General features: G+C 41.4%; 1 protein-coding gene across 4 annotated transcripts in view; it reads right to left on the reverse strand.

The window, feature by feature from the left end:
- Nucleotides 1-26,219, reverse strand: part of col27a1b (collagen, type XXVII, alpha 1b) — a 43,097-nt gene extending 16,878 nt beyond the window's left edge. The window contains exons 1-21 of one of the 4 annotated variants that reach the window (XM_057032261.1): nt 25,500-26,219; nt 24,097-24,176; nt 20,244-21,507; nt 17,010-17,061; nt 13,741-13,794; nt 12,601-12,654; nt 12,467-12,520; nt 8,103-8,147; nt 6,452-6,505; nt 5,740-5,784; nt 5,043-5,096; nt 3,892-3,936; nt 2,424-2,477; nt 1,683-1,727; nt 1,452-1,505; nt 1,261-1,305; nt 986-1,078; nt 762-815; nt 592-645; nt 412-465; nt 279-332 (exon numbers count right to left, since the gene is read on the reverse strand). In XM_057032261.1, coding sequence (XP_056888241.1) covers nt 279-332; nt 412-465; nt 592-645; nt 762-815; nt 986-1,078; nt 1,261-1,305; nt 1,452-1,505; nt 1,683-1,727; nt 2,424-2,477; nt 3,892-3,936; nt 5,043-5,096; nt 5,740-5,784; nt 6,452-6,505; nt 8,103-8,147; nt 12,467-12,520; nt 12,601-12,654; nt 13,741-13,794; nt 17,010-17,061; nt 20,244-21,507; nt 24,097-24,176; nt 25,500-25,552 — 2,361 coding nt within the window. In that variant the 5' untranslated portion in view covers nt 25,553-26,219. Of the gene's footprint in view, nt 1-278; nt 333-411; nt 466-591; nt 646-761; nt 816-985; nt 1,079-1,260; nt 1,306-1,451; nt 1,506-1,682; nt 1,728-2,423; nt 2,478-3,891; nt 3,937-5,042; nt 5,097-5,739; nt 5,785-6,451; nt 6,506-8,102; nt 8,148-12,466; nt 12,521-12,600; nt 12,655-13,740; nt 13,795-17,009; nt 17,064-20,236; nt 21,508-24,096; nt 24,177-24,390; nt 25,463-25,499 lie in introns of those variants that run through there. The other 3 variants (XM_057032259.1, XM_057032262.1, XM_057032263.1) reach the window with 3 other exon arrangements.
- Nucleotides 26,220-26,430: the final 211 nt, after the last annotated feature.

The raw sequence follows: 26,430 nt of genomic DNA on the forward strand, positions 1-26,430 counted from the left end.
TGCTACGTGTTTAAAATACACAGTTTAGAGTGTTTTTCAGGAAAACAAATATTTTATGCTGCCATCTGGTTGTCCAGCAAAGGTGAGGAGAATGCTGCTATTCAGTGGTCTATAATGGCAGATTAAACCAGATTTAGGGATGTTTAGGTCGCGTACCAGATGTAGGGATCAAAATTCTTGTTTGCTTCACAGAAAAGTTATGGCAATTCAGGACTGTCAAGAAATGACACATGATCTTCCTGAAAAGCAATTAAAAAAATAATTATTTAAAAGCTCACTTGAACTCCAGACATCCCTCTTAGACCTGGAAAGCCTCTTGTTCCTTCTTTTCCCTGTGGATAAAGCACAGAATAATTGAGCTTATATTCATACTTAATTCCAGTATACTAACCTAGATATACCTCTACTAACCTTGGGTCCTTCTGGGCCATTTTTTCCAGGAGGGCCCATGTTGCCTGGAAAACCCTTCAAAGAAAGTTAGAGAATAAAGATTTATCACTGATTACAACATAATTTCATACTTATACAAGAATGTAATTTTAGAAACGTTAGAAGATATAAAACATAAACAATGAATAAATTAGTCCCTACCTCTGGGCCAGGAGGACCGGGCAAACCAACAGGACCTTTTTCACCAGGTTTGCCCTGATAAACAGAAAAAAGGAACTCAACATAGCAGGTCACCAGAATTATCTAATTCAATCACAAAAGACCTCCTCAAACGAGGCACTTAGTAATACTGATTGCTGTGGAGAATTTACCTCTGGTCCAGAATTTCCACGAGGTCCTGGCAACCCAGGTGAGCCAACAGCACCCTGCAACATCAAACAATTCAAGTCATCTTTACAGGATGTAAAGAAATAACATCTCCAAGCGATCACCTGTATGAGCGTGCTAGTGAGATACAGAAGCCATTTTAAGGTCTTAATACTTTGGGTTCTTATTTGAAGACACACAAAACAAACAGTACATCAAACCACCCAACTGAATTATTCATGAATGTCCTGGAGTCCCACCAGTTTACCTTGTCCCCCTGAAATCCAAGCTCTCCCGGCTCTCCTGTTAAACCAACATCACCCTATAAAAACATGAAAAAAAAGGTTCAACAACATGCAGTGTGGAGCAGCCAGGTAGCACAAGTCATTTAACGTAGCTGTGTTCTCCACCATTTTATTCAGAGATGCAATTTTCTGATTTGTTACATCGAGCACGCTCTGAAGTAGAAATGTAGCATCCTGAGAAAAGGTATATGCAGATCACCTTATCACCTGTCAGTCCTGGCTCCCCTGGGTTTCCAGCTACGCCCTACAATATAATAAAATAAAAACCGATGATTGAAGTTTTGGCACGTCCATATTTTCATGGAATTAATATCCTCCTGCATCTGGAACGATTGCACTCAAGCTTGTAGCTAAACTGAAGACCTAAAAAGATACATTTTAGTTAGTCACCTTGATTCCTGGTAATCCTGGTAAGCCCATGTGGCTAACAGGGCCCATGTCTCCCTGCAAAAACAGCATATACAAAAGGATTACATCATTTCCAGAAACATATTCCAACAAACTACATTGTGGGCACAGCAATTAAATGCCTCAACCAAAAATGGCACTCTTATTCAATTTAAAAAAAACAGACGTTTGTACAAGCAGTTTAACGTGCGATGTGTGAGATGGAGCACTCACAATCACTCCAGGTACTCCAAATGGGCCGGGAGCTCCAAGTTCACCCTAAGAGGAGAGAGAAAATCCACTCAAGAAAAGACACTGCCCATTCTGACAGGTGCTAAAGGAAGATGCACATCAAAACACAGCAGTTTGCTATTTTGATTACAAGTGTTTGGCCTCAGTGATCAGTTATGGTGGATACTTGGAAGTCAACACACATAGATGTTTATTTTGCAGCCTCCTGCTGAGCCTACATTGTCACCGAGATACACGTCCAATGTAAAATCGGATAGCACAGAGCTCAGTGTGGACTTCCTGTCCCTTCCTCTGTTTCTCCATGAATGAAGGCAGACAAATTTATCCAAATGGAATGTCCCATCTTGGCTCTGGCAGCATAGGAAATGAGGCCTGGAGGCGGTTCTCAGAGGTCAGCCATTCTTATCTTATACTGATCCCATTTGAGGGACAGTAAGTGAACATGCCGATGTTGTAGTCATATCAGTATGGTTGGTGGCTACAGAAGATGATTCTGGATCACCAAAGTTAGTTCTGAGCACGAACTGAAGTATTTTTGCAGTAAAGCAACAAACAAGCTTAAAGTCAGAACAGTCTAAATGTCTATTTGTGCTCTCTGTTTTTATGATGAATATTCTGCCCTGAGGCTGAAATGGCCAAATCTCGATTTGCTGTAATGAGTCGGGGTCTAAATTTACTGCACCACTGGAACAAATATCTATTATTCTACATCATTTCACTTACTGGGTTTCCATCAGGGCCAGGGGGTCCCATCTCTCCAAAGTCACCCGGAAACCCCTGAGCACACAGTGAAACCGTGTGAGCGGAGGGAAAGTAGGTTCGTTTAAAATGGCCTATTTTTAATGTTAAGTGGCAAAATGTGACATTACCGTCCACCCCCCCACCATTAACCTCTTTGGTGAAGACAACAAATCTGATCAAATGCTCTCCCAGCATTTTATGCCTGGGAGACCAGCAAGAAATTCCATGGTCAAGTGTTTCCTAGCAACAAAGTGGCTGAGAACTCTCAGCAAACCATGAACAGCAACCCCCCAGGACGAGCCTAAATGGCTGAGTAAAGCGGCGCGCTCCAGGAACTGCTGAGTAGGGCTTTTTTTGTGCTTGGTGCTCGTACTTTTGTTATTATAGGGGTGAGACGGACACAAAGCCACACGCCAGATGCATGTTTGTCAGTTTGCCAAGGTCAACATGACGCTGACATCACAGCTCAGCATTTACCTATAGAGGAACCATCAACAGGGCGGCAAAGGGAAGGACTCGTTTTCTGACACTGGACAGTGAAAAACTGTAATTGCAATAAATCACTGGAAACTCTTTGTTAGTTAATTTGCTGTTACTGTGTACACAGTGTAAACAAACTGCAACTTTCCATCTGTAGGGAAAACAAAGAGTACAGCTGACCTGTTTAATCAGCACATACTGTCAGAATTTGCATTTTTGTGGTCCAGCCTGTTACAAGCGTATGAATCACAGCCATCACCGTGAGATCCAAGATGACACCTCCTGCTCTTGTATGTTTTTCCAGACTTGCTTTAGTGCTGACTCAGGGCAGGGGAAAAAAATCAAATTGCAGAAAGCGACTGGTCTCCCTTTTTACCACAGAAAAAGATGAATGTTTTTTCTCTTATGTGAGGATGCATGTTCTGCTCCTGGCACATATCAGGTACCACAAAATAGACCCAGGAAACAACCTCAGACTCACACAAATGGTTCTGGGCAGTTTCAGAAGTTTCCATGTAATCTTGCAGAGGTGGTAAATTTACAGTGCTCTGAGGCGCCAGTGGCTAAAAGACTTGCTTGAGCTGCAGCTCCAAGCTCTCATAGCCAAACCCACAACTGACATCGACATTATCACATCAGTACAATGATAAACAAGCCCACTGTCTTATATACAAAGTTCCATAATCAACCTCAGCCATTGATTCTCACATTTTATGACTTCATCACAGCACATTCATCATGCTGGATTTATGGAGGAAGAAGGCATGTCCTGGGGGTTTGCTTAAGAAAGGCCAATACTGCCAGATTTTAAAAATACAGACGGGTTAGGACCGTGAACACAGCTTTACTGGTAGACATATTTCTCTTCGTGCCTTTGCTTTAGCCAATAGACCAGGACTGAACACCTTCACTGTCACATAATTTCATTAAAAATATTAAAATTATGAAGTATGTTGAGAGAAAACTTTACCGGCCTACCCATCTCGCCCTTCTTCCCACGACCACCTGGAATTCCCTGAAAAAGAAATATAGCATTAAGGAGGTAAAAGAAAACATTCTGATGACACCTGCATTCTTTTCTGTCCCCAGTGATGGTATATTTGGCAGGAAGTAATTATTATTGTCCTCTCAAACTTTTAAAAAGGATAACACATACACAATTAAGCCTTAAAATGGTTAAATGGCTCAAAATAAGACACCTGCTGATAAAAATTTACATGTGAGCAGACCTACTACACAGACCTTGGTGAGAATTACCAGTAAACTGCTGTAATTTATTAAATCTGCTGTAGAGTGGCTACATGGGACAAGCTTCAGTAATATCTCAGCAGATACAGCTGAAACTGCTTTAATGAAGTAGTGCAGTAGACAGTCCAACTGAGTATAAAATATGGTCCTTAAATGTGAGGTATGGTGATGAGCTACCAACATGCTAAAATTTAAGCTAATTTTCTAGTGCTAAAATAAGTGACAGTTTTGAGGGAAATAAGAGTGTGGCATTGAGAGTAACACCAATTATGACATCTGCCCTCTAGTGAATTCTATTGGTATTACTCTCCTCTGGCCATAATCACTAATTTAGCAATCGAAATATCGACATCTTAATCCGATATACCTCCAAATTCCTGTACAGGGCTTTGTCTATGATTGCAAAAAAGTGGTTAGGATAAGTGACATTTTGAAGTATCCAGTTCAACTATTCCAACTGTTTCTTGGTATAAGATTACAAACTAAGGAACATGCAAAGACAAAAATATATCCTTTCCCACAGCTAACCTGTGAAGCACTGGACCAAATTATTTGGAAATACCATTACTTACTAGAACAAAAGGTGCCATTTTTTGGATGCACTGCGTATAAGGTTCATTGGAACTTGAGCCCAGAGTGGGTTAAACAATTTTAAATCCATCTCCTTCCCTTAATCATATCATGACAGCACAGACGTTTGGGATATTAGCTGTCTTTGCCTCTGGCATGATCTAATATAACATAAGAGAATATGTTCTAGTTTGGGCTTAAAGTACTGCTGTGATGTAGTGTGCTGTCGGAGCTTCAGGAAAGAAATACATTTCTATTTCATCATCCCATAATGCATTTGCTCCCACAGCCACAAATACTCACTCTCTCACCATCAGGACCTGGATAGCCAAAAAGCCCAGGAAAACCAATGTGACCCTAGTGAGAACAGACGGGTCAAAGACACATGAAAAGAACAAAAAATGCACGATGAGGCTGATGGATGAAGTACCAACACTACAAACACATTTACTGAAAATCAATTAAGCTAAGATGCTTTTAAATAACTGAAGTAATGGAATGGAGTGGTTCTGAAGAGGCATGCCTTGAGGAAAGTGTATATGCCCATGGACTGCATGGTGCTGGCTTCCACGATGTAGTCCAAGGGCACATACTCTCACATCAGGGATCTCTGAAGGTCAGGTCAAACCTGCTCAATGGGAGACGCAGTGAAAAAAAGAGCAACCAAACTTGTAATGAATATGGCTCCTAATGTGAGGCAAACATCTGAATGTGTTGTGCAGCAGCCATTTATGTATCTGACTACTATTAACTAGAACTGCAGGCAGCATCGGTGCTTTAAATGTATTAACACAAGCTGTCATTATTATTATGGAGTGTAGAAGTCCGGTCAAGTGGGACTAAGTAGGTCATTGTTTTCACAGGCATTTCATAACTTGTCTTCCACAGCAAAAGGTCAAATGCAAGACAATAAGGAGGGAAGTTGAGGTTTTCTCCTCTACGGCTTTTTAATGGAAGTTGTGAGAATGCAAATGAAATACAAGATAAATGTCTTTCTTACCCTGATGCCTTTGGGTCCCATTTTTCCTACAGGACCAGGTAAACCCTACATACGAAAGGTGGGAAAAAACACTGGGTCAAAAATAATGGCAACATTATCAAATAAAAAAAAGGTTTTTCTGTGTTTGACTTTATTAGATATTCCTGCAGCACAGTAGCACATTCTTGAAGCTGTTGGCACTGGTTGGCATTTGCAGCGTTAATGCTTAAGCAATAATTACATTAATTTTACAGAGATGCTGCCTGCAAATCCATCAGGAGAGATTATTTCCCCCTCAGCTAAGGAGAACTCCCCACAGCATCATGCGTCTCCGTGGCTTTACAGTCAGTCACAGCCAGCAGATGGTAGGGGGAGCTAAAAGCTAATCCATCATCATCAGTAAACGTGTAGGGATCAGAGTTCACTCTGAAAGGCACTGAGGCCATCACTTTTTTGAATTTGCTTGGAACTAAGAGTAAACAAACTTTATATTAATTACATATAAGACCCAATGCTGCTCTCCTTCAACTTGAGTTGAACAGCATTCCCATAAGTAGAGGGAGAAATGACACATGCAGCATGGATGGACACTCAGATCCTCTGGGAAGCCTCTACATTACTCACACTTCTCTTTCTAAGTACGTGTGGGTGTGTGCGCGCGTGTGTGTGTTTGTGTGTGTGTCCGTGTCCGTGTCCCTGCTCAACCAGCACTGCAATACTGGATTTACTGCACCTGCCTGCCAGGATAGCCTTTGGCCCCGGAGCTGCCATCATCACCCCGTTTACCCTTTAGGGAAGGAGAGAACTTATTAGAGTAAAAGAGGAATAAATCGGGGGGGGGGGGGGGGGCAAAGAGATTGACTACAGTAATAACAAGCAAAGACAGATAAGAAAAGCTAAAAAACACACACATTTTATTTATGGAGTAATAAACAAGTGTATTGGTAGGAACAAGAATGTAAATGTTTAGTCGAGTCCGAGCAGCGCGGGTAAAGAGGGACCACTGCAGATGTTGCTACTCTTCACCGTCAGGCTACTAGCAGAAAATGCTTCACCAAACCTTCCGCTGATCAACATCTGGAGGCAGTATCATGTAATAAACACTTTTTCAACTTTTTGAACACGAACAGTTTATGAAACAATATGCGTGCATATAAATCGTTTAAATATGACAGTGCTTTCTTCCAAACTCTGTTGTCTGTTACACACATTTTTCATCAAGTCCAAGCCTTGTATTTATTTCATAATGAATCAAAGAAATGATCCAAACGTTTTTCTAAAAATTATTAATCGTGCCATGAAGTCTAACTTTATTTAAATGGCAACATTTTGCAAATAAGTTTTCTTTAATTGAACGTAAATCAAACATTCCCAACAGCATTTACTGACAACTGAGAAAAAGGAGGAAATCATAATGTCAATAAAATGAAATAAAGCTACAAGAATCTAAGTGAAATTGCTAAACTGAAAAACTCAGAATATGCAGCTGCTGAATGTGTCTTTGCATAAATAACAGTGAAAAAATAATTCCATCAGCTACAATGATGTATAGACAATTAGTAACATAAATGCATCATTGGAAAATGTGATAAGAAAACCCCCAAAACAGCTTTATATTGCACAATATGACACCAAAAAGATGTGATGTCAGTTATCTTGACAACGATCACACTGATTAAAATAACAAAATAACAGGCCAGAGCCTGCAATAAAAGGCCCATTGATTCCTGTAAATAATACTGTACAAGAGGAGGATGCAGGAAGGATCTGTGTTGTGACACAGCGCATTCCTCTCAAAGATAGTACACAGGATTTTGGCTCAAGAAGAACTGAGAGGAGGAGGAGCACGAAGAGGAGGAGGAGGAGGAGGAGGAGGATAGGGAGGAAGGGGAGGGGGAATGAACTGGGGCTGTCCAAACTATTTAGCCCACTTGTCTCCCAGCCAAATATTCTCCTCCATTCCCGCCAAGATTCCAGAACAGCTCATGTCTAATGTCTTGTATCTCTGCAAATCCTACAACACCCCCTTTCACATGCAGATAAGTCTATGGTAATGTTTTCTCTGCTTTTACACACTCCTTGTTCTTTTGACTAGAATGAAAATACATGCTGGGGTTTTAAGAACCACAAGGTATTGACTTGAATGCTATCTGAAGAGTAAACATGAAGTCATCAGGCCAATAACATGCAGTGGAGAAACCATGTTCTCATTAACTGACACTCTTAAAGGTCAGAAAAACCATAAAGAGGACGTTATCACTGCGGCACTCGAAATATCGATGCGTTCGGTGCCTCAGAAGGTGAGGAACACTGATGCATGATTTAAAAGTGATGACACCAATAAACTCTACATGTAGTACATGGAATGGCTGCAAAATACTCACCGGTTCACCTGGAAAGCCGGAAAACCCCCGGTGACCTTTCTGTCCCTGTGAATAGAAAAGCATTGCTCAGATAAGCGCACACATGACAGAAAAGGAGCCTGTCCAAGATCATGCACAGTGGAGAAGAACTGTTGATTAAGTCAACAGTTGAATTCTAATCTCAGCGTACCAAATAACATACCACCAGCGTACCACAACTAGTTATGTTAATGTGACAGCCTTCAGGAAAATAACACAAGATTTTATCAATAAAAGCCCTGCGGTGCAAAGAAACACGGAAATTTATGCACATTTTAAAAGCTCAGTCACTTAGCTGAATGACAAAACAACTCAGCCAGTCAGCATCAATTTAACCCGAACTGCAATTAGATGGGAACAAGCGAAACACAATGAGGTAATTAAAGATCGCCTTAATGCTCTGCGGTCCCAAACGAGCTCATCAGCCTTGAAGAAACTGTATATACCTTTTCACAATCAAGGTCTACAGTACTGCAGACAGTCATGAGAGGCAGACACGCTGAATCCTTTCAAGCGTGAAGCCATTTGCCACCAACTGTGCTGGCAGACACAAGGAAAAACACAAGTATGCATCAGCGTAAACAAACAAGCCAGCAAGAGACTCATGAGCCCTCTCAAGCCTGCAGCCGGAGTGCATGAAATCTTTCTCACACCCTGTGACATACTGGTATAGATTTAGAGAAAGGAAAGTCACCTGTATTGAGCATATATTTTCTGTTAGCTTCTGTTAGCTGATTAAAAGCATGCTGCAGGATTTTACCAAAGATTAATGGGACTTTTATACCTTTACTAGAGGTCTAAAAACCAATGCTCATGCCCATTCATTTGTACAGGACCCACCCTGTGGTAACGTCCGCAAATGTGTAAAAAAGAAGCATTTAAATAACATAAACCTGCTGACTATAAGTAACAGTTTGGTCTGATTGTAGCAACAGATAACTCTACATAAACAGCCATGTGTCGCTGGACAAAACGGCAATTTAATGAGACAGGTGTGCTTAGTTTAACTAATAAATAAATGAAAAATTGCAAAAAGGATTTGATCTGAAGTTAAAATGAGGGTGTCTGTTGGTTTTAAATGAAGCTGTAAAATAAAATGATGCCTGCAGGTGGACGTCCAATGTAGATAAACAGGTGAACATCGGTGCTGTGCAGCCCAGAAAGGCAGATTAATGACGTGCCACTGAAGCTTTTTTAGAAAACACATCACAAATGTCAGGAAGATTCATGCCTCTTATGCATCATGATTTAGAAGTTGATCGCTGCAAGTGCAGGGCATTGCACATGCACATTCGGAGACATGAAAAACCTGGCTTGTTCTTAGTCATTTTCTGTTAAATCAGGAAGACCTGGATTAGTAGAGTGACCTCAAGCCTTTATGGGAACTTCATTTAAGTGATTCTATTGAGCATTAGTCAGTCTCAGTGTAGCTGGAAAAGCGCGATGGGACTTTTGAGGGTTGATCACATTCTCCTGCTGGAGCCAAATGCTCCAATGCAGGAGAATGTGTCTGGCTCTTCCAGCGAGGATTGTAGAGCTGAATACTGTAAAAGCATGGACAGCGAGTCTGGCACTGAAGCGCCTCTTTAGTAAGTGTGCGTGTGTGTGTGTGTGTGTGTGTGTGTGTGTGTGTGTGTGTGTGTGTGTGTGTGTGTGTGTGTGTGTGTGTGTGTGTGTGTGTGTGTGTGTGTGTGCAAATGCATCATGTGACAAAAAGATGGCTGTGGAACACATTCTTGATTTGTTCTCCCTCCTTTTGAAGAACAAACAGTTTTAATTAGCATAACTCACACCAGATCAACTAACAGACAGTGTGACCACACAAAAACTGTGTCACCATTGCTGACATTGAGTGACTGAAAAACGAGGTTACGTTTTATGTTGCGCACACGAGCAGATGCCAGAGGCACAGCGGTCAGTACATGTTGATGTTCATACTTACTGCAATGTTTCACACATTCACACAAACATGTACCGGTATGTGCCTCTGCTTACGTCCCATTGCTGCCTCAGTCTCATGCAGGCAGCCTCCCTGTATATATCTTCACATATGTTCTACACTGACTGTATCTGGCAGTCAGACTAGGGCACAAGAACAAAAGTCAGCAAAAAAAAAGTTTCGTAACGCAGCAGCGAGTTTCATTTGTGGGAGATGATGGAATTTCAGAGTCATTTGAATACAATAGTGCCCTGTAAGGACTTTTTGGCTTCCTTTGCTTAAATATCTTTAAAAAGGAAAATAATTTAAAACAGCTGTTAGGGTTAGGGTTAGCTGTACATTTAGCTGTACAGTGGTCTTCAGAAAGCCCTCTCTATACTAGCCGCATAAAGAGTGCATTTCGATGGTTTACGTGGCCGTCAGCTGTTCCCCAAAGTCTGAGTTGGTTCAAATGCTGGCACACGGTTAAAAATAGGGACTAGAACTGTATCCCCCCCGATTATAGGGGGATTGTGGTCCTTTTCTATACCTTATTTAAAAACAGAATATGCCACGATTATATATGTTTTCTATGAATTCCACAAATCAAACGGTGTAAAGGAATTCCATTTTGCTGATCTGGAATCCTCCTGACTTCTACTGACATTAGGAACCCTGAATGCAACAGCTGGTTTTACAGTCAGGGCTGTCCAATTGTACAAAAGGATCTCCGCCAAGAAATTATTGCACTAGAATTGTGTCCCATGGGAGAACGTGTATGTGTGTGAGAGAGATAGAAACTGAGGGAAAAAAGTTTCTTAGAAATGGTTTCATCAACTGTGTAATGTTTTTTTTTTCCTCTGTGGAACAAACCTTACTTTTTATTACACCGCGGTGTAATTCTTACCCGGGAACGCAAATGGACAAATGTGATGATAAATGGCAGAGTATAATCAAAAAAAGACATGTCTGAGGATTTTTCCCACAAGCTGTTATGGCTTTGTTTATCTTAACAGATGTTGCAGCAACCTTCAGATGGTCAGGTAACGGGGCAGTGGTTCATATGCAAACCGCTCTTTGATTAAAAACATCTGCCTTCTGAGTTTATTCAAATAAACTTCTTTTAAATCCTTGTTGGGATGATAGACGAGTATCGATGTGAGTGAGTTTCCCGTGTATCCTCAAAGTTTCCCCTCACTGATAACTGCACAGCTGTTGTGGAAAAATCTGGGACGCCTGATGTTTATCGGAATCAGAAATCTCAACATACAGAGAGCAAACATTTAACCTCGGGGACCAATGGTGGGGATTACAGGAGCATTTAACATTCCTCAGAAGCAGAGTAAAGCCTGTTAACTGACACATTAAGAAAGATTTTCCTGACTATTATGTACATATGACCCTGTGTCCAAAGTATGCGGCAGATTTACGGTCATGTTACCCAAGTTGAGCTTCTCTAAATTCTTTTCCCACGTCAAAATTGAAACGGCAAATTTGGAGCCTAATGACAACTCTTGTAAAGCCTGTCAGTGCTGCTGAAAGGCTTGCAAATGTTCTTGTACTGCCAGGTGTGCACGTTAACCTCTGATATAATTCACTCTAAAGTGGTTCAGCCGGAGCGAAAAAGGCTTAGCGTTAAAGAGAGAGCTTCACGTGTAGTCGAAGCGAGCGTACTGGGTTTTATGAAACAATATCTAAAACACAGGCATGGCACATGATGAAATAGTTTTTTACACTAAAACGAAAGCAGCGTCTTATCACAAGACAGTATTGGGAGAAATCCACCAAGCTCTGGCCTAGTTGAAGTGTGTAATTACAGCACCGCTAGCGGGATAACAGATTTTGAGGAAAAGCCAAGTGTGAACTGTAACAGGCTATGAAAAAGAAACACTGCTAACCCTCAGCTGCATGGACAGAAGATAAATAACACAGACTAAAAATACTTGGCGGGGCCAGATAGTGAAAAAGAACTCTGCATAACTTGTCCTACTTTTCAGACAAACTGTTCTCTGGGGAGTCAATGACATAACATGTATTCAGGGGAAGCATGACAAACTGCTTCACTCAGTAAACTGCAGATCTTCCCAACTGCCTTCCTCATTTAAGAGGCCGGTGACGTAACAGCCCAGCTATTCCAAACTCTGATGTTTCAAGCTGCAGGAGAGCCACAACACAGATGTGCTGATGTCTTATACCTCCATTATGTGGGATGCCTCACAACGCTCAAACACCCATGTTTGACTGGACCGTGTAAACATGCAATTTCACACAGATTCTCCCCTCAAATGTGCATCCAAATGCACCAGAGGATGATAGTTTCCTGCACATTTTCATTGCCTTTCATACATTTACTTATTGTCGAACCTTGATTCTTTATTTCTTACTGTAAAAGGAAGAAAACGTCTCATTACAGAAGGCGGTGTTCTACCTTTTGTCCAATATGGCCAGGTAGTCCCGCTGGACCCACAACACCAGGTTCTCCCTACAAAAATAAATAAAACTTGGATGAGTAAATAAAGTAATATAATAAATGCTGTTGCTAAACAAGTAGTTCTACAATACTTTCTGTCCTTTGGGGGCTTGTCCTGGGGACAGTCCAGGGTTTCCTTTTTGTCCCTAGGTGACAAGAAACATATGGAAATAGTAATCCACCATCAGCACAGCCTTCTAACAAGCACACGGAGGAGTCTGCTTCTTGTTTAAGAAAGAGAGTAATGAGTTCATACTAGTCTTCCTTTTGTATTTATACAAACATGCAGTCCATTTCTGCTTCCCTCCGACTTGGTTTACACCAAACAGGAGAGAGGTAACGGGGAGTGATCACATACATTTTTCTGCCTTTTCAGGCAGTGGGAATCAGGGGTTTCTGGGACAGTATCCAATCATGATAGCAAATCACCTTGCACCAATAAATAATAATGTCAGAGGTCCAAATCAATGTTTTCCTGTGGTTATCAGATATCTGCAGGGGTTTCGACACACACAGAAACCGTGGGTTTGTGCCACAGCTCCATCTGCTTTATATAAAATGATTTTGATGAACATAAACGGTTGAAAAAATAGAATAAAATCAAACTGTAATCTGTCCGTGCCCCCTCATCACAAGTTTTCTTTTTAATGATTTCCACAGCACAGACACTATGATGCAGCAATATTATCTAGAAGTTGTTTCATGTTAAAAAGTTTATTGCTTTTTCCAAAGGTTAAGATCCTCACAAATACCTGTTTTATACTTTCATTACGGTATTTTGTCAAGTGATCCTCTTCCAACTCACTAAAATTACGCCCAGATGAAGTGACATCTTCAGCAGAAAAGGCCATCTAGCCTACACATGTTTCAGTTTGTGCTTTTATTTATTTATTTTGAACCTTTTTAAAGGAAAACTCTCCAGGCCCAGCATCTGCTGTTTGTGTAGGTCAGACCAGGTTTGGTTAGCTTCTCAAGTCTTGTTTTTTTTCTTTATTTGAAGCAGGTAAAAAAAAATGTCTCATTGAGATTGTTTACTCATTAAAGACAGCATGGAGAATGCTGAAAGTGAACAAGTTTGAGTAGTTTACATATCTAAATATACATATCTAAAAATACAACAAATTTTTGAATAGTTTTTGTGTATTTGCTTTAATATGCCACCGCGCTGTATAAAAATAACAATCCATGAAACAAGTATTTGGCATAGAAACATAAAAACGTTAATGTCATACCTTCTTTCCAACTTGTCCAGATAAACCTGGGTTTCCGTGAGGACCAGGGAGACCCTGGAAACAGAAACACAAATCTCAGGAGGAGCTGCTGGGGTGGAGGACATTTTAGGAGCCATGATCGTTTGGGTTACTGTGAGTTCTGTCTTCACAGCTGCGTTCCACTGCATGTTTGACCTATGGAACAGGTCAGTGGCACCAGGAGGTCCATGTTTATGTGGAGGCACTCTGTGAGCCATACGTCCCCCTGCCTGTCTGTGTGCCCATCCTAGTTATGGCATATGGATGTGATTTTCATCATCCCTTCACTTTTAAACTGGTTTCTGGGTTCTTACATATTCAAGAACGCTCGTGCGTCCCATCGTCTGCGCCGACATTGAGACGTTTACTGCTGGTCAGCTTTTTCAGGGGCAAGTGCATGAAAAGGAATAAAAGGATGAACCCAAAACCTCAGCACCTCCTGAGGCGTCTGTGAAGACAACTGCACATTTTCGCTTGGGCCAAAATGTTCGGCGTGGAAAAATTCTGTGATTTTCTGTGAAAAAAGGAGGTTATTCTTTATTATTCTGTGAGCTGCTCAGACACTCTGCAACTCAAAACTAATGCCGAAGGTCAGGGCTCAGATGAAAGTTCTCTTAGCCCAGAGTGTGTACGTTCTTCTATGAGGAAGAATCAAAGCACAGTCAGCTTCCCTTCTCTCGAACTGGCCAGAGCTCTTGCCCTGCAGGCACTCACTGACGGGCATCTGGAGACACTTTACAGAAGCTCATCTGCAGATTTCCTACTTCTCTATTCAGTGCATTCCCTTGCTCAATATTAGGACGTATGGGAGTCATTATCTCCACATAGGGTGCAAAGGGTGAAGTGGACAGATGAAAAAAAGTCAGGTCATATTACAAATTTAATTTTCAGGAAAGAGAATCAGACATTTTGCCATTGCAAAGAGAGGTGAGGAGCCATTGATGTCGACCTAGTGGAGATGAGCATAATTGGGAGTCTCTGTCATTTATGTTCGCATGGGTGAGAAGACTGAACGCCTTTTTGGCTGATTAGTTCCCGACAAAGACTCAATTAGAGGGCACGAGCTGCTAAATGAAAGAAAAAAACCCAGCGAAAATGCAAACGTAAACCACATACGCACAACTTCTGCTGATGAATGGCACCTATATGCCAGAGCCATTACCAGATTTACGATGGGCCGATTCTGACTTTAACAGGAGTAAAAATATGGAGTGCTACTGTTTTTATTTGCCATTAACCTTGACCAGACCTACTAACACCTTCACAGGACCTTACAAAAGGAAACACTGTCTTTACTTTAAAAACATGTGATGTATGTTGATTAGACCTTTGTATTTAATTCACTGTTCCATTACGTAATTGAAAATATTTGTACCCTAAGGTTTAGACTGGTTACAGGATAAAATGAAGCTCAGAGCTCAGGAGAATCTGTTGTAATAAATCAAATTTGGGCTATGGCCATAAATGGCAATTTTCCTAAAAATTGATTGCAAGATGGACAATGAAAAACTGAAAATAATGAAAATATGAAGAAAAATAAATAAGCCAGTGCATGTGGGAATTTTCATTTTCATTCTTGTGTAATGATAAAAGAATTAGCTCAACACATTCACATGGTCCTTTGTTTTATTATGTGAGAGAATCATGACATCATCATTATCTTGAAATCAAAGTATTATTTGTATTAAGCTACAGAATTTCCCTGAGGTATAACCCATAACACAGAGTAGATAGAAAACAAAACCAGCAGTGACATTTAAGTCAAAAAATGTTGAAAAAACTTCTAACATCCAAAAATCTAATTAGGTTTTTTAACAAAGGTGGATTTTTCTAGTCTTTTAAGGTCTTCAGTTTGTGTAGTAGTCTCAAGAATTATGCAAATATTCTCAAGTTCATAGGAAGCCAGCTTCATACTGACAGCAAACGGCATCTTATTTTCACTATGCAAAAGCCTCTTTGATCAGCTTTGCTCTAGCCTTCATGGTTGAGTGAGTTCATTCAGACATGGAGAGTGTGGAGGAGCAAGGATCCTCTCACATGTAGGAGATGTTGTTCTGCTGCGCAGGCAGACTGTCTCAGGCACCCTTCTGACCCAGGAGCCAGAGCTGCTCGCGACTGACACTTGCCAGGTTTGAGGAGCCGCAAAAGTTTGTGTCATCAACTTTGTAAAACATCATCAGCAGACACTGTAAAACTGCCTCTTGCAGCATCAGTTTTACTGTGCTTCTTAGTGTTAGTAGATTATTAGCAGTAGCAGTGACGCATTCTTTCAAATAAATCAAAAGAAACCTGCGTTTATCTGGAAACTCACCCTCTGCCCACTTTATTTGTGTTGTTTTTATCTGATTGTGTGGTTTGTAGGTGGTTTTCAAAAGCTTGATAAGGAATGAACTCTGCAGGTTGGAGTATTACTGGATAGAGTTTCTGAGCTGCAGACACGGTCTTAAATGTCTTTAATAAGACGGGGACAAAGCCTTCTTTCTTCCCCGTTTAAAGAGATTGGGTTCCCATGCAGCCTGCCCGCAGGATGCAAACTCGAAGGCTGTGGCAGGAAACTCATATGCATACTGTTTTGTGGCGCTTCAACAGATGCCAAAGAGCAGCGGAAATCAGGAGCTCCATTTACTTTTACTTGTTCTTGTGTTTCAAAGTACCAATTTCGCCTTCCTGAATTTCATTTATTTTGAAATGGAAATGTTGAGACCAGAGTAGAGGTTAGCAGCCATAGGCAAGCATTACGCTCATGTCTTAGTAATAAATCAAAATTACAAACCATCGCTCCATGTGTTGTCGCCTTAATAGAAAAAACACTGACACTAGAAGTATTTGCCAACCTTTACATAGAGGACCTGTGCATTTTTCTTGTGTGCTGTTTAAGACTGAAATTCAAGTCTAATTGTTCTTAGAATCCACATACGTACACAGGTTGCCTTATGTTTCAGGCGCAATTAATTGTATATTGGCAGCCCGCAGATTTGTAGCTTATGGCTGTTTGCCTTCCAGCTTAACAAAGGGAACTTAGCAGCGGAGACGTTCAGCTTGATCAAAGCTGGAGCCAAAGCAAACTAAGGCCTGGCTAAATGCTCCATAATCCAAAAATGTCACTGAGCGCGTGGTCATAGGTCTTCAGCGCGAACGAGTGTAATCACCATGTCAGCAATAAGGTATCGTTGGGCTGACTTCAAAAGTGATGATGGAAAAGACAGAAAAGATAGGACCAATGAGAAGGTGACTACAAAACAAAGACTTACCCTCGGGCCTCTCTTTCCTGGCTTTCCTGGCAACCCGGGGAGCCCTTGAGGACCCTAAAAGTAAAAGATAAAAAAGTCAAGGATGGAGTGAAGCAAGTTTTATAAATACATGGCAGAAATAAGAGTAAGTTCCAAATTCTGAAGAGTAAAAGCCACTCAGGATTGGCACCCATTCATTAAATTCAATTATTACACATACATTATCTGATTTCAGTCCAAAAGCAACACATAAATCTGACTCATTGTATTGGCACAGAGGTCAGCTCTGATCCAACCACAGCCAATCAGATTAATCAGGGACATCAGTTAGCTTTAAGTCAATTTCATACATGAATTAACAAAGCTCTGAAAGGTCAGACCTAATAGAAGGTCAATTTGTTTGGTTATTTTCCCGTGGCGCTACAACACTGAAGCAAAAAATGCATCTTAGAGCAGCTTAAGAGTCAAGCTGAAACTGGGGTATCATAACAATGTCACATGTATAGAGAGCACTGTAATCCAGTTTATCCTCCACTCGTTAAGTCTATGCTGCATTCCCTTTGTGACACTTTTCCCCACTGTGACCCGTTCCCTGTAAATCTTTTGGGGGGGGCTTCGGTAACACTATGCAGATGTCTCGGGATGGAAATCAAAACCTAATAATCATCTTGTTACAATTCAGGAAGATGTTACTATGAGAAATATCCCACATCAAAACATCACAGGAGAACCTGGACCCCCTCAAACACCAGTTTTCAATGGCAGGACCACTGGACCTGCAGGACCCCTCAAAAGGTTCTGCTGCTTTAATTGCTCCTCTTGGCGTGTGGAGAGGAAACGTGGGTGCATTAGCATCCAGGGCATTTTCCAATAAATGTCCATGTGCTGGCAAAAGATGAAAATAAAAAGGCTTTTCTCCCTCTTAAGTAAACCAGCATTTTCAGAAATACACTCCGTGCACTACAGTGACATTTGGCATCATGATGGTTTGCCTTATTCTCCAATTCTGTTTTTTCTCACAAAATAATTCCCCAGAGCACCAGAAAATGGTAATATGACATGAAAACACCAAAATCAGGCACTGACATGACAAAATAGTCAACAATCAGCATAAGTACATGTTTCAACAAGATTCATGCTTACTCTGGTTACTTTGTGCATGTGAATTTAGTCTGCAATGCAAGTGATTACAGTGTACACAGTAATCGTTATAAAGCCTTTTACCAACTTTAACACACTGCCATCACGCTGTCCACTCTTTACTGGCTGCAGTTTGTCTAACTTGATGTGGCTGAATTCAAAGATTAGTGGTAGTATCAATGAAATTATTTCATATCATCAAAATGTCTTAAATCTGCAATTTCCCTTGCTGATGACTTTCCAAAGTCTCAAACTGTAGCCCTGTGATGTTTATCTGCGCTGCACAATCCAGTGAGCTTTTTTTTATTGAGACCTCTGAATGAAAACAATTCCAAGAAATGTCATAATGGATTTGGGAAATATGTTTTGATTTTTTACTGGAACGTTAGAAAACGGCACACAGAGCTGTGGCAACCTTCACCGACAACGCTGGAAACTTTATTTAAAACAGCCCTCACCATTAAACATGAGCTAATGCAGCGGAGAGAGGAGCTCTTAATAATGGAAAAAGTGGGTAATCGCTTTGTGCTAAACAAAAGAACAGTGTCTGATATGAGCGCATGGTAAATGTGACTGTAAAGTCTTTCTCATAGTTGTCGGTGAATTTATTATTATTGTTGTTGCTGTTGTTTACATTTTTCTGCCAGAATCCATTAAAAGCTTATTACGGTTTAACATGGTGAGAAGGGTCTTGGGAATGGGTACTTTTAATTACACTAGAGGTTACACTGTACCTGCTTTAGATGTGTGTTTTCTCTAACTCTACTTCTATCAGCATAGAAAGGAGCTGTATCATAGCCACCACAGCTAATCTGCCTCGTTGTATTCAATAAGATGGATTCTAGTGACAGCAATGTGGCGCTTGCTGGGAGCGTGCCAGACGCAGGACACCCTTTGACAAGGCCATGTTTGACAAAAGTCACGTCAATCCTCGCTGAGCCGATGGTGCAAGACTTTCCTGTATAGATCAAACAGAAGATCCATTTAAATATTAAAAGCAAGATGTTGCGATTTTCAATGTAATTCAGTCAAAAGATGACTACAGAAATGAAAGACTACGGACTAAAAAGGCCAAATTGTAAAAAACAGAAGCTGTGACAGAACAAATGCACTGACATATCTAGAAGGTGTGTGAGGATCCAAATCTTTCAAAGCTGGTGGTGGATAGATAATAAAATTGTGTTACTGCAGTTCATTTAGCAAGCAGGAATGCTTTGTCAGGAGATGCCAGGCATATAATGACGGTGATGTCATTTATGTTTAATAAACCACAATAACTGTTTTGTTAAGGATTTCCTGATGAAGATTGATGCCATTGCTCCAGAAGCACTAGCAGCATATTTAGAGGGGTTATTATATCAAAGCCAACACTAATAACATCTGTTTGTCACTGTGTCCAGTGAGGCTGCACTGATCATTAGCAGCTCTGATTAGGAGTGATGAAAGCGTGACACCGAGGGGTCACATTTTTCACCAGCCTAACGTTAACAGACACCTTTAAATTGAGTGTCCTGGTGCAACATTTGCTGCCGTCTGTCTCTGTAAAAAGTAGCCGAGACATAATGTTCACTGGGCTTGGAGTTTAAAATCTGACACAAGAAACTGAAACAAAAAAATCTCTTGTCAAACTCGCAGTAGTATTATTTGATGCTGCTGTATCTGCTCCTGCCTTGGACTTGACTTTCAAGGTATCTTTTTTCTGAAGAGACTCATTCCTTTTGAGAGGAATCTATCATCACAATGCCAGGCCCTTCCATCACACAAACGCTAACTGGCCCAGCCCAGCTATGAACCCGACCATTTTCTACCACTCCTGCGAAAAAGAAAGCTCCCCATTTATAATCACAATAATCTCTGACATGGCACCGTGTACAAGTTTTTCATATTTTCTTTTGAGATCCTGCTAAGGAATCCCTAACAGAGGTGAAAGAGGTGAAAATTAATGTCTCGCAAATTTGTAATCCCAATTTAGGATTTGGAATTCAACTGAAACGTTGCATTGCACCGAACCCATGAAACAAATAAAATGGTTCAAAGCACAGAAAAGAGTGCTTTAAGAATGACAAAACATGCACAAGTTTCTGGGGACAGGTCTGCCGCACACTCACCAGTGGTCCCGGTGGTCCCGGTGCTCCTTTAAGACCAGGTGGACCAGGCAGCAGTGAGAACCTCGTTGGTTCCAGGTCAAATGTTTGGAATCCGTCCGTTGCAGCAAGAGTGACTGGAACAAGTGAGGTGGGACCAACATCCTGTGTCCTGGTCCCTTTTGGCTGGAACAACTTTGAATCTATTGTAGTGATCTGCTCTGCGTGGGGAAGGTAGGCGTTTGTGGAGGACCCCTGAGTGAAAGCAGCTGTGTTTTGGCGCTTTGGCTTCATGAAAGTAGGTAAATCCAAGCTTTTGACAGACGCATTAGCATCTCCATGCCTTGTGTTCTGTCTGGCAGATTTAAATGAAGCTGGCTTTTGGGTTGGAGGTGTCATGTTGATCCAAAATGATGGAGTAAAAGTCTGGGTCGGAAACATAAAGGGACTCTCCAGCTCTGGATGAGCCGTCGGAGAAACAGACACGGCATCGGGTTTTGGACTGGTCACAGTGTGATACGCAGATGTTGTCTTCAGCATCAGCGAGCTGTAATCTGGAACAGGAAGTGTAGTCCTGCCCAACGCAGGTTTCCTTGTGCTTCTGAAAATGTCCTTAATTGGCGGAGTGACAGTAATGTTTGAATCTGTGGAAAATAGAGGTAGCAGGGCTGGAAAGGCTGGCCGATACGTGTCAGCTTCTCTGCACTGTTTTTTAATGTAATCACAATAGTTCTGAGCTGCCTTAGCAGAAGGATAAATGTCAAACTGACAAATAGCTCCTTCGAATGAAACCGAGCTGTGATTCGCTTTGCCCAGCAGAAAAGTTCCATTCGCATCAAATGCCTCTTCTTTTTTAACATGCAAGTCTGCATGTACACTGTTCTTTCCACAGGAAGTATACAGGAGCACCTGGCGCCCTTGGACATCCAAGGCCAGATTGTGCCACTGTCCATCGTGGACGTCATAGTCAAACTTTACCAGGCTCCTCTGCCCAACGTGCACCACAACTTTCCCGGGTGCGAACTGCACTCCGAGCTGCACTTTCTTTTTCTTCGAGAGAACTGAGAAAAGAAAAGCGCTGTTGATGCGATGAACAGACAGACTGAGGACCAGGGACAGGTTGGTGGGGGCGTAGGTGGCAGGAATAACTGCGTGCACAGGCACCTGGACACGAGCCCTCGGGGTGAGGATGACTCCCCTCTTAGATGGGATGATGCCATTTGGCATGGATCGACTGCCAAAATGTGCTGAAGTGCTTCGGCCAAAGAGACCGAGCTGCTGAAGAACATCCACATCTACACAGACAGACAAAAATGAGTAGTCAGTGACATTTTAACCTTTACAAAGCTATTTTAGTTCTATTAACCTGTATTATAACACCTTAATAGCACAGAATACATAGATTTTACAGATAGACAATCAAGAACACTGCCAAATTATTTAGTTTGACCAGTATGAAGTACGGTAGACAGAAATGAGGCTGCAAAAATTAGTTTCCTAGTTCTAATACTATTGTGAGTCGATTATAACCACCGTACCCCAAACCTTGTTGCCCTCAGTCGATAAATAAAGGCCATCGTACAAAACTGAAGTGCTTGAAAACCCAGCATCCATCCAGGGATTCAGTAGGTGGGCAAATGTACAGCAGACACATGAGGTCATCACACATGAGACTTACTGTGAAAGTGCAGCTTTTCTAAAGAGTATTGGTCCTTTTAAGCAGGAAATGAATCAGTATTGTATCAACAGTAAACTATAGATCTCAATGACTATAGAATAACTTTTGAAAGCTCAGAACCATGAATAGCAGGGTTAATGGCAGTATTAAGGTTATCTTTAATCTGTGGTATTCAGTTCTAAGGAAGTAAAAATCGAATCTGGTAAAATCTGGTTTTGATTTTATCAACATTACACGCTGGCAATGGTCCCACTGTATTTCTGATGTCTTTTGTTAGACACTGAAGCATTTCCGGTAAAGTCAAACAAAAGCTTTTTGTGAATAAATGAAAAATAAAAGAGCTGATCATCCAACTGCATGTGGTGTCAAAAACAAAAAAAAAAGCCTCCATGCAGATTTTAAACATTGTCTTAAGCGACAGTAATGCCAAAAATGGTGCAGAGCATAAACAAGAATGGTTTCATTTAAAGGTGGAAAGGCACCGAGTGGTCAGCTCAATATAAACCCCCGTACGCAAAAAACCAGCTGACAAAGAAAGACCATTTTCACTGGAATCTCCCACATGATTTAATAATTACAAGGGTATTACGGGCATTATGAGCAGAGAAATATAAAATAGAGAGAGATGTGGATGAAATGAGGGCACTATTAGCCCAGATGCTTCCTTCTGTTTGACATTATCCATGTCCAAATAACACACGAAAACAATTGTGCGAAGGTCACACTTGCCGATGTGTATTTAACCATTACTCACATGGTTCCAATCCGGAAACAATACCAACCATTTCTGAGTGGAAGTGAACAGAGCTGCACTGAAAATAAACCGCAAAGTTTGCACCACAGGCAACCGCGAACAGTGCCTTCCACCTGACATTAGCTTTGTTTGGTGATGGTAACACCCCGGGAACAGAGACCCCTGGGCACTTTAGAGACGTGAACCTCACAGCCCAGATGGTAGATGGATCCAATATTGTCTCAGAGGGTTTAATCTGTTGCAGAGCTTGCTCTACAATAAAAAAGCACATGGCATATGACAGAACTTAAATCTGGCATCAATCAATAAGTCCATTCTATAACAAAAGCCAGATATTGCCCAAAGACCAACAGAAGAGAGCTAATGTAGCTTTCAGAGTAGGTGCACTGCTTGCTGAGATTTGTGCATGAAAATTACCATTGACATGAACATGCTGTTGGCACGCAGAGCGCTTTGGAGCCAGAACATTAGCTGCAAGTGTTTTCATTCACACATCTTCATCACCTACTTACTGTATATGGACTGACATATGCTCACAGGCAGCTAATGACTATTAGCCTATCATTTTCGTTCAAATGTTGAGACTTCCAGGACCACATGTAAAGAACAATGGCCGTTTATAAAAACCCTTAATTGTATTTTAATTTTGAAAGTAAGTCTTTTCTTAAGAAGCCTGTTTTGTTGACTCATTTGCCATGAAAGAATGTCATTCAGCAGTTTATATGCGCACACTAACATTACAAAGGTGTTTTCCTTTTAGCATTTATGGTTCAGTGGCGGAACAGGAGGCAGGTCCATGCACATGCGTCCAAGTTTTGTTTTTTTGTTTTTTTAGAAGTATTAAAGGAAATTTGAAACGTCTGTGCTTGAGCATGATTTTATAAGTTAGACTTTTCGTTTGTGGGAGCACATGTCATTTTTTTTTGTAGCTTTTGTGCATGGAAACTTCTAATCTGGAGCCTGTGTTTCATAAATAAGAGCCTTGGATTTAGATTCTGCATCCATGTCTATGAATGTATTCTTTATTTTTATAGAAAGAAACAGTAGAAACAGTTACCTCAGAAACATCTGAGACAACAGGGGTTGCAACATTAATGTACTCCTGGAAACCTGGAAAGAGGTCTGGGTAAAAGATCCCCATATTAGTAAGTGGAAAACCAGTCAGCATAAATCTGAAATGCTGTTATAACCTAGCTTTTGTTTTTTATACCAAGAATGCCCAAGACCAAGCAAATGTGAGATACCACGGTGTTTCAAGAAGAAAGAGAAAGTATAACATCTAGAGAAACATCCTCAGAAAACAGACTTTGCTGTGAAATGCTTGAAATAACAAAGTTCTGTTCGACTTGCTCCTCGTCTTTGGAAGGCGGACTTGAAATTTCTAGTGAGACAGGGATGAATTTAAGGGAAGAAAAGCAAGCAGGCACCATCCTTGTCTTAAAAATTGCTTACCTTGCGCTTGTGTCAGCCTTAGAGAGCAGGTACAACAAAGTACAGTCCAAAGAATCAGAACTCTCCTAAAGAAAAAGACACTGACAGAAGAAAATATAGTTATTAGCCAGTAATTCATAAAGTTAAACTCCTGAAAATGTGGTACAACAATCCAGCACTTGAAAGGGCCCTTTATTGATGATTCCTTTTGCTGCGTTCCAATTTTTCCACTTTTTTTCAAAGAACAGTAGGTAAATCTATGTTTATGGGTCTGATTAACATTGTAAGCGGGGAAACTTCTGAAAATGGACCTACCGCAGTGATCAGACCTGCTGCAGGAGATCAGTAGCAGATGTACGCGCTTCAACAGGTCTGAACATCTGATTCAACTCATGAAACTTTGTGTTCTGCTGCTGTCGGACAAGTTGCACTGGTGTTCAGCAAAGCCAGGTGAGTCCTCTCTCTGCTCCTTTTTAACAAGCGTGGTGAAAACTGTGACTTTATTTTGTGACGCGAGCTCTCTACAGTCCGTAATCTCTAAACGACCCGAACGTTGACTCTTCGCGTTTAGATAATGCAAGGTTTCCTGAGTTTTGTTAATGTGCCGTAAATGAAGTCGCAGGCCTGCTGATCAAAGGCGAGCTTGAAAGAAACCATGAACAGTGACCAGCGCTATATAATGAAAGCAGTCACAGGAAGTCTTTTATATTTGTGGTTTCCCAGTGGGCTGCAGAAAACCGCTGCTTAACCACTGACCCACTGACTGCTGGTGGGAGCTTCTAAAAACCTCTCTACTCCACTCTAATGCTCTCTCTCTCTGACATTAAGTAACACACAAGTGGGGAAACAGCTGGGTGTGCATTTTGAGAACATGTTACTCACATTTCCTGCAGATATATGAGATTTTCTTAATTCCCTATGTGGCTGTGGGATGCACAGCGGGGAGGGGAGGGGGGTAAAGGGGGAGGAGAAGGAGGTGATCACTGTCTCCTCCTCCCATACATCTTGTTCAAATGAATCCCAGATCACTTGGCAGCCCATTGTGATACAAGCTGCAAAGACGCAACTCCAATAGCAGTTCAGCCGACTACATTCTGTCTATGCTGAACTACTTTTCAAAAGTGCAGAGAAAATTGTTCCCATAAGCTCTCCTGCAAGCTGTTCAATTATACCACCTGTCAAGGACAGGCTTTCTTTCAAATATGAACTTCAGATATGTCTTTTTCCTCTGAATACAGCCTTACAAATGCTACAATGTACTGTATTGCTAAATTAGCATGTAACACTCATGCTAACGGGAACGTAGCACAAATATGTCAAAGGCGCGCGACGCACGCGTTTAAACGCAGGAACCCGGTGACCCATAAACGAAAGACTGTACGAAAAAATCTCAGAAAACCGGCTGCCAAACTGTATCGACTCACCCCCCGACTCCAGCCGTCTTCAGTGTGGAGTACGGGGCATTGTCCGGCTCCATAGCGGTTACTTCATTCTTTTGGGGGAGTTTTTACAACAGTCCCGACCAGCCTGATCAATTTTTTCCATTCCAGGTGTTGCTTGGGGGTCGCGCGAGGACCGAACGGACCAGGAAGCAACAATAAAAAACATACTCTGAACAAGGGGGGAAAAAACAAAAAAAGCAAAAAATAAAATGCTCCAGCAATCCTACTGTCCCCACATTGTTCTCCTTCAGCTTTATTTCCAGAAGTTGGTAATGTTAAAAAGTCGCTCCACCTGTGCGCTTCTGATGTTCTCTCCTTCTTCCTGCCCGGCTTTCTTTCCCGGGTAACGGTTGGAGGAGAAGATGACGATGTGTGTGTGTGTGTGTATGTGTGTATGTGTGCGTGCGTGTGTGTGTGTGTGTGTGTGTGATTTGCCAAAATGAAAGTTTATTGAGAACTGAAGAGAACCCTGAGAACTGGGAAGGGGGAACACCTCCCTCTGTCGCCCACAGCTGACATCAGGAGAAACTTGTCCGCTGCAGAGACATGGAGCTCCATGTGCAGAAGGTCGGCGTGTCAGCGGAGGAGGCAGGAGCCTGTGAGATTTGCACATGTTGCAGATCCAGCAGGAAAAGTCCATCTGTGTTGCTGGTAGTCATGTGCTGCCATTAATGTATGAACACATTGCGAATGTTCCGTGCATCTGTCAGCCATAAGCTGCTTTTTTAAGACTTGCCAGTGCAGCAGAAAGACGTATGTATGCATGTACTAACCCCAGCGTAACTTTACATCCATCCAGGAGAATGCCTTTTTTTAGGATGTATTTCAACCTATTTTTTTTTCTGTGTTAAAATAACCTTTTGATGCATGTCAATTCTGATTTCTGTCACTGCACCCACAACCAAACAAGAAA

Source organism: Takifugu flavidus, chromosome 5, assembly GCF_003711565.1.
Source record: "Takifugu flavidus isolate HTHZ2018 chromosome 5, ASM371156v2, whole genome shotgun sequence".
Taxonomy (NCBI): domain Eukaryota; kingdom Metazoa; phylum Chordata; class Actinopteri; order Tetraodontiformes; family Tetraodontidae; genus Takifugu; species Takifugu flavidus.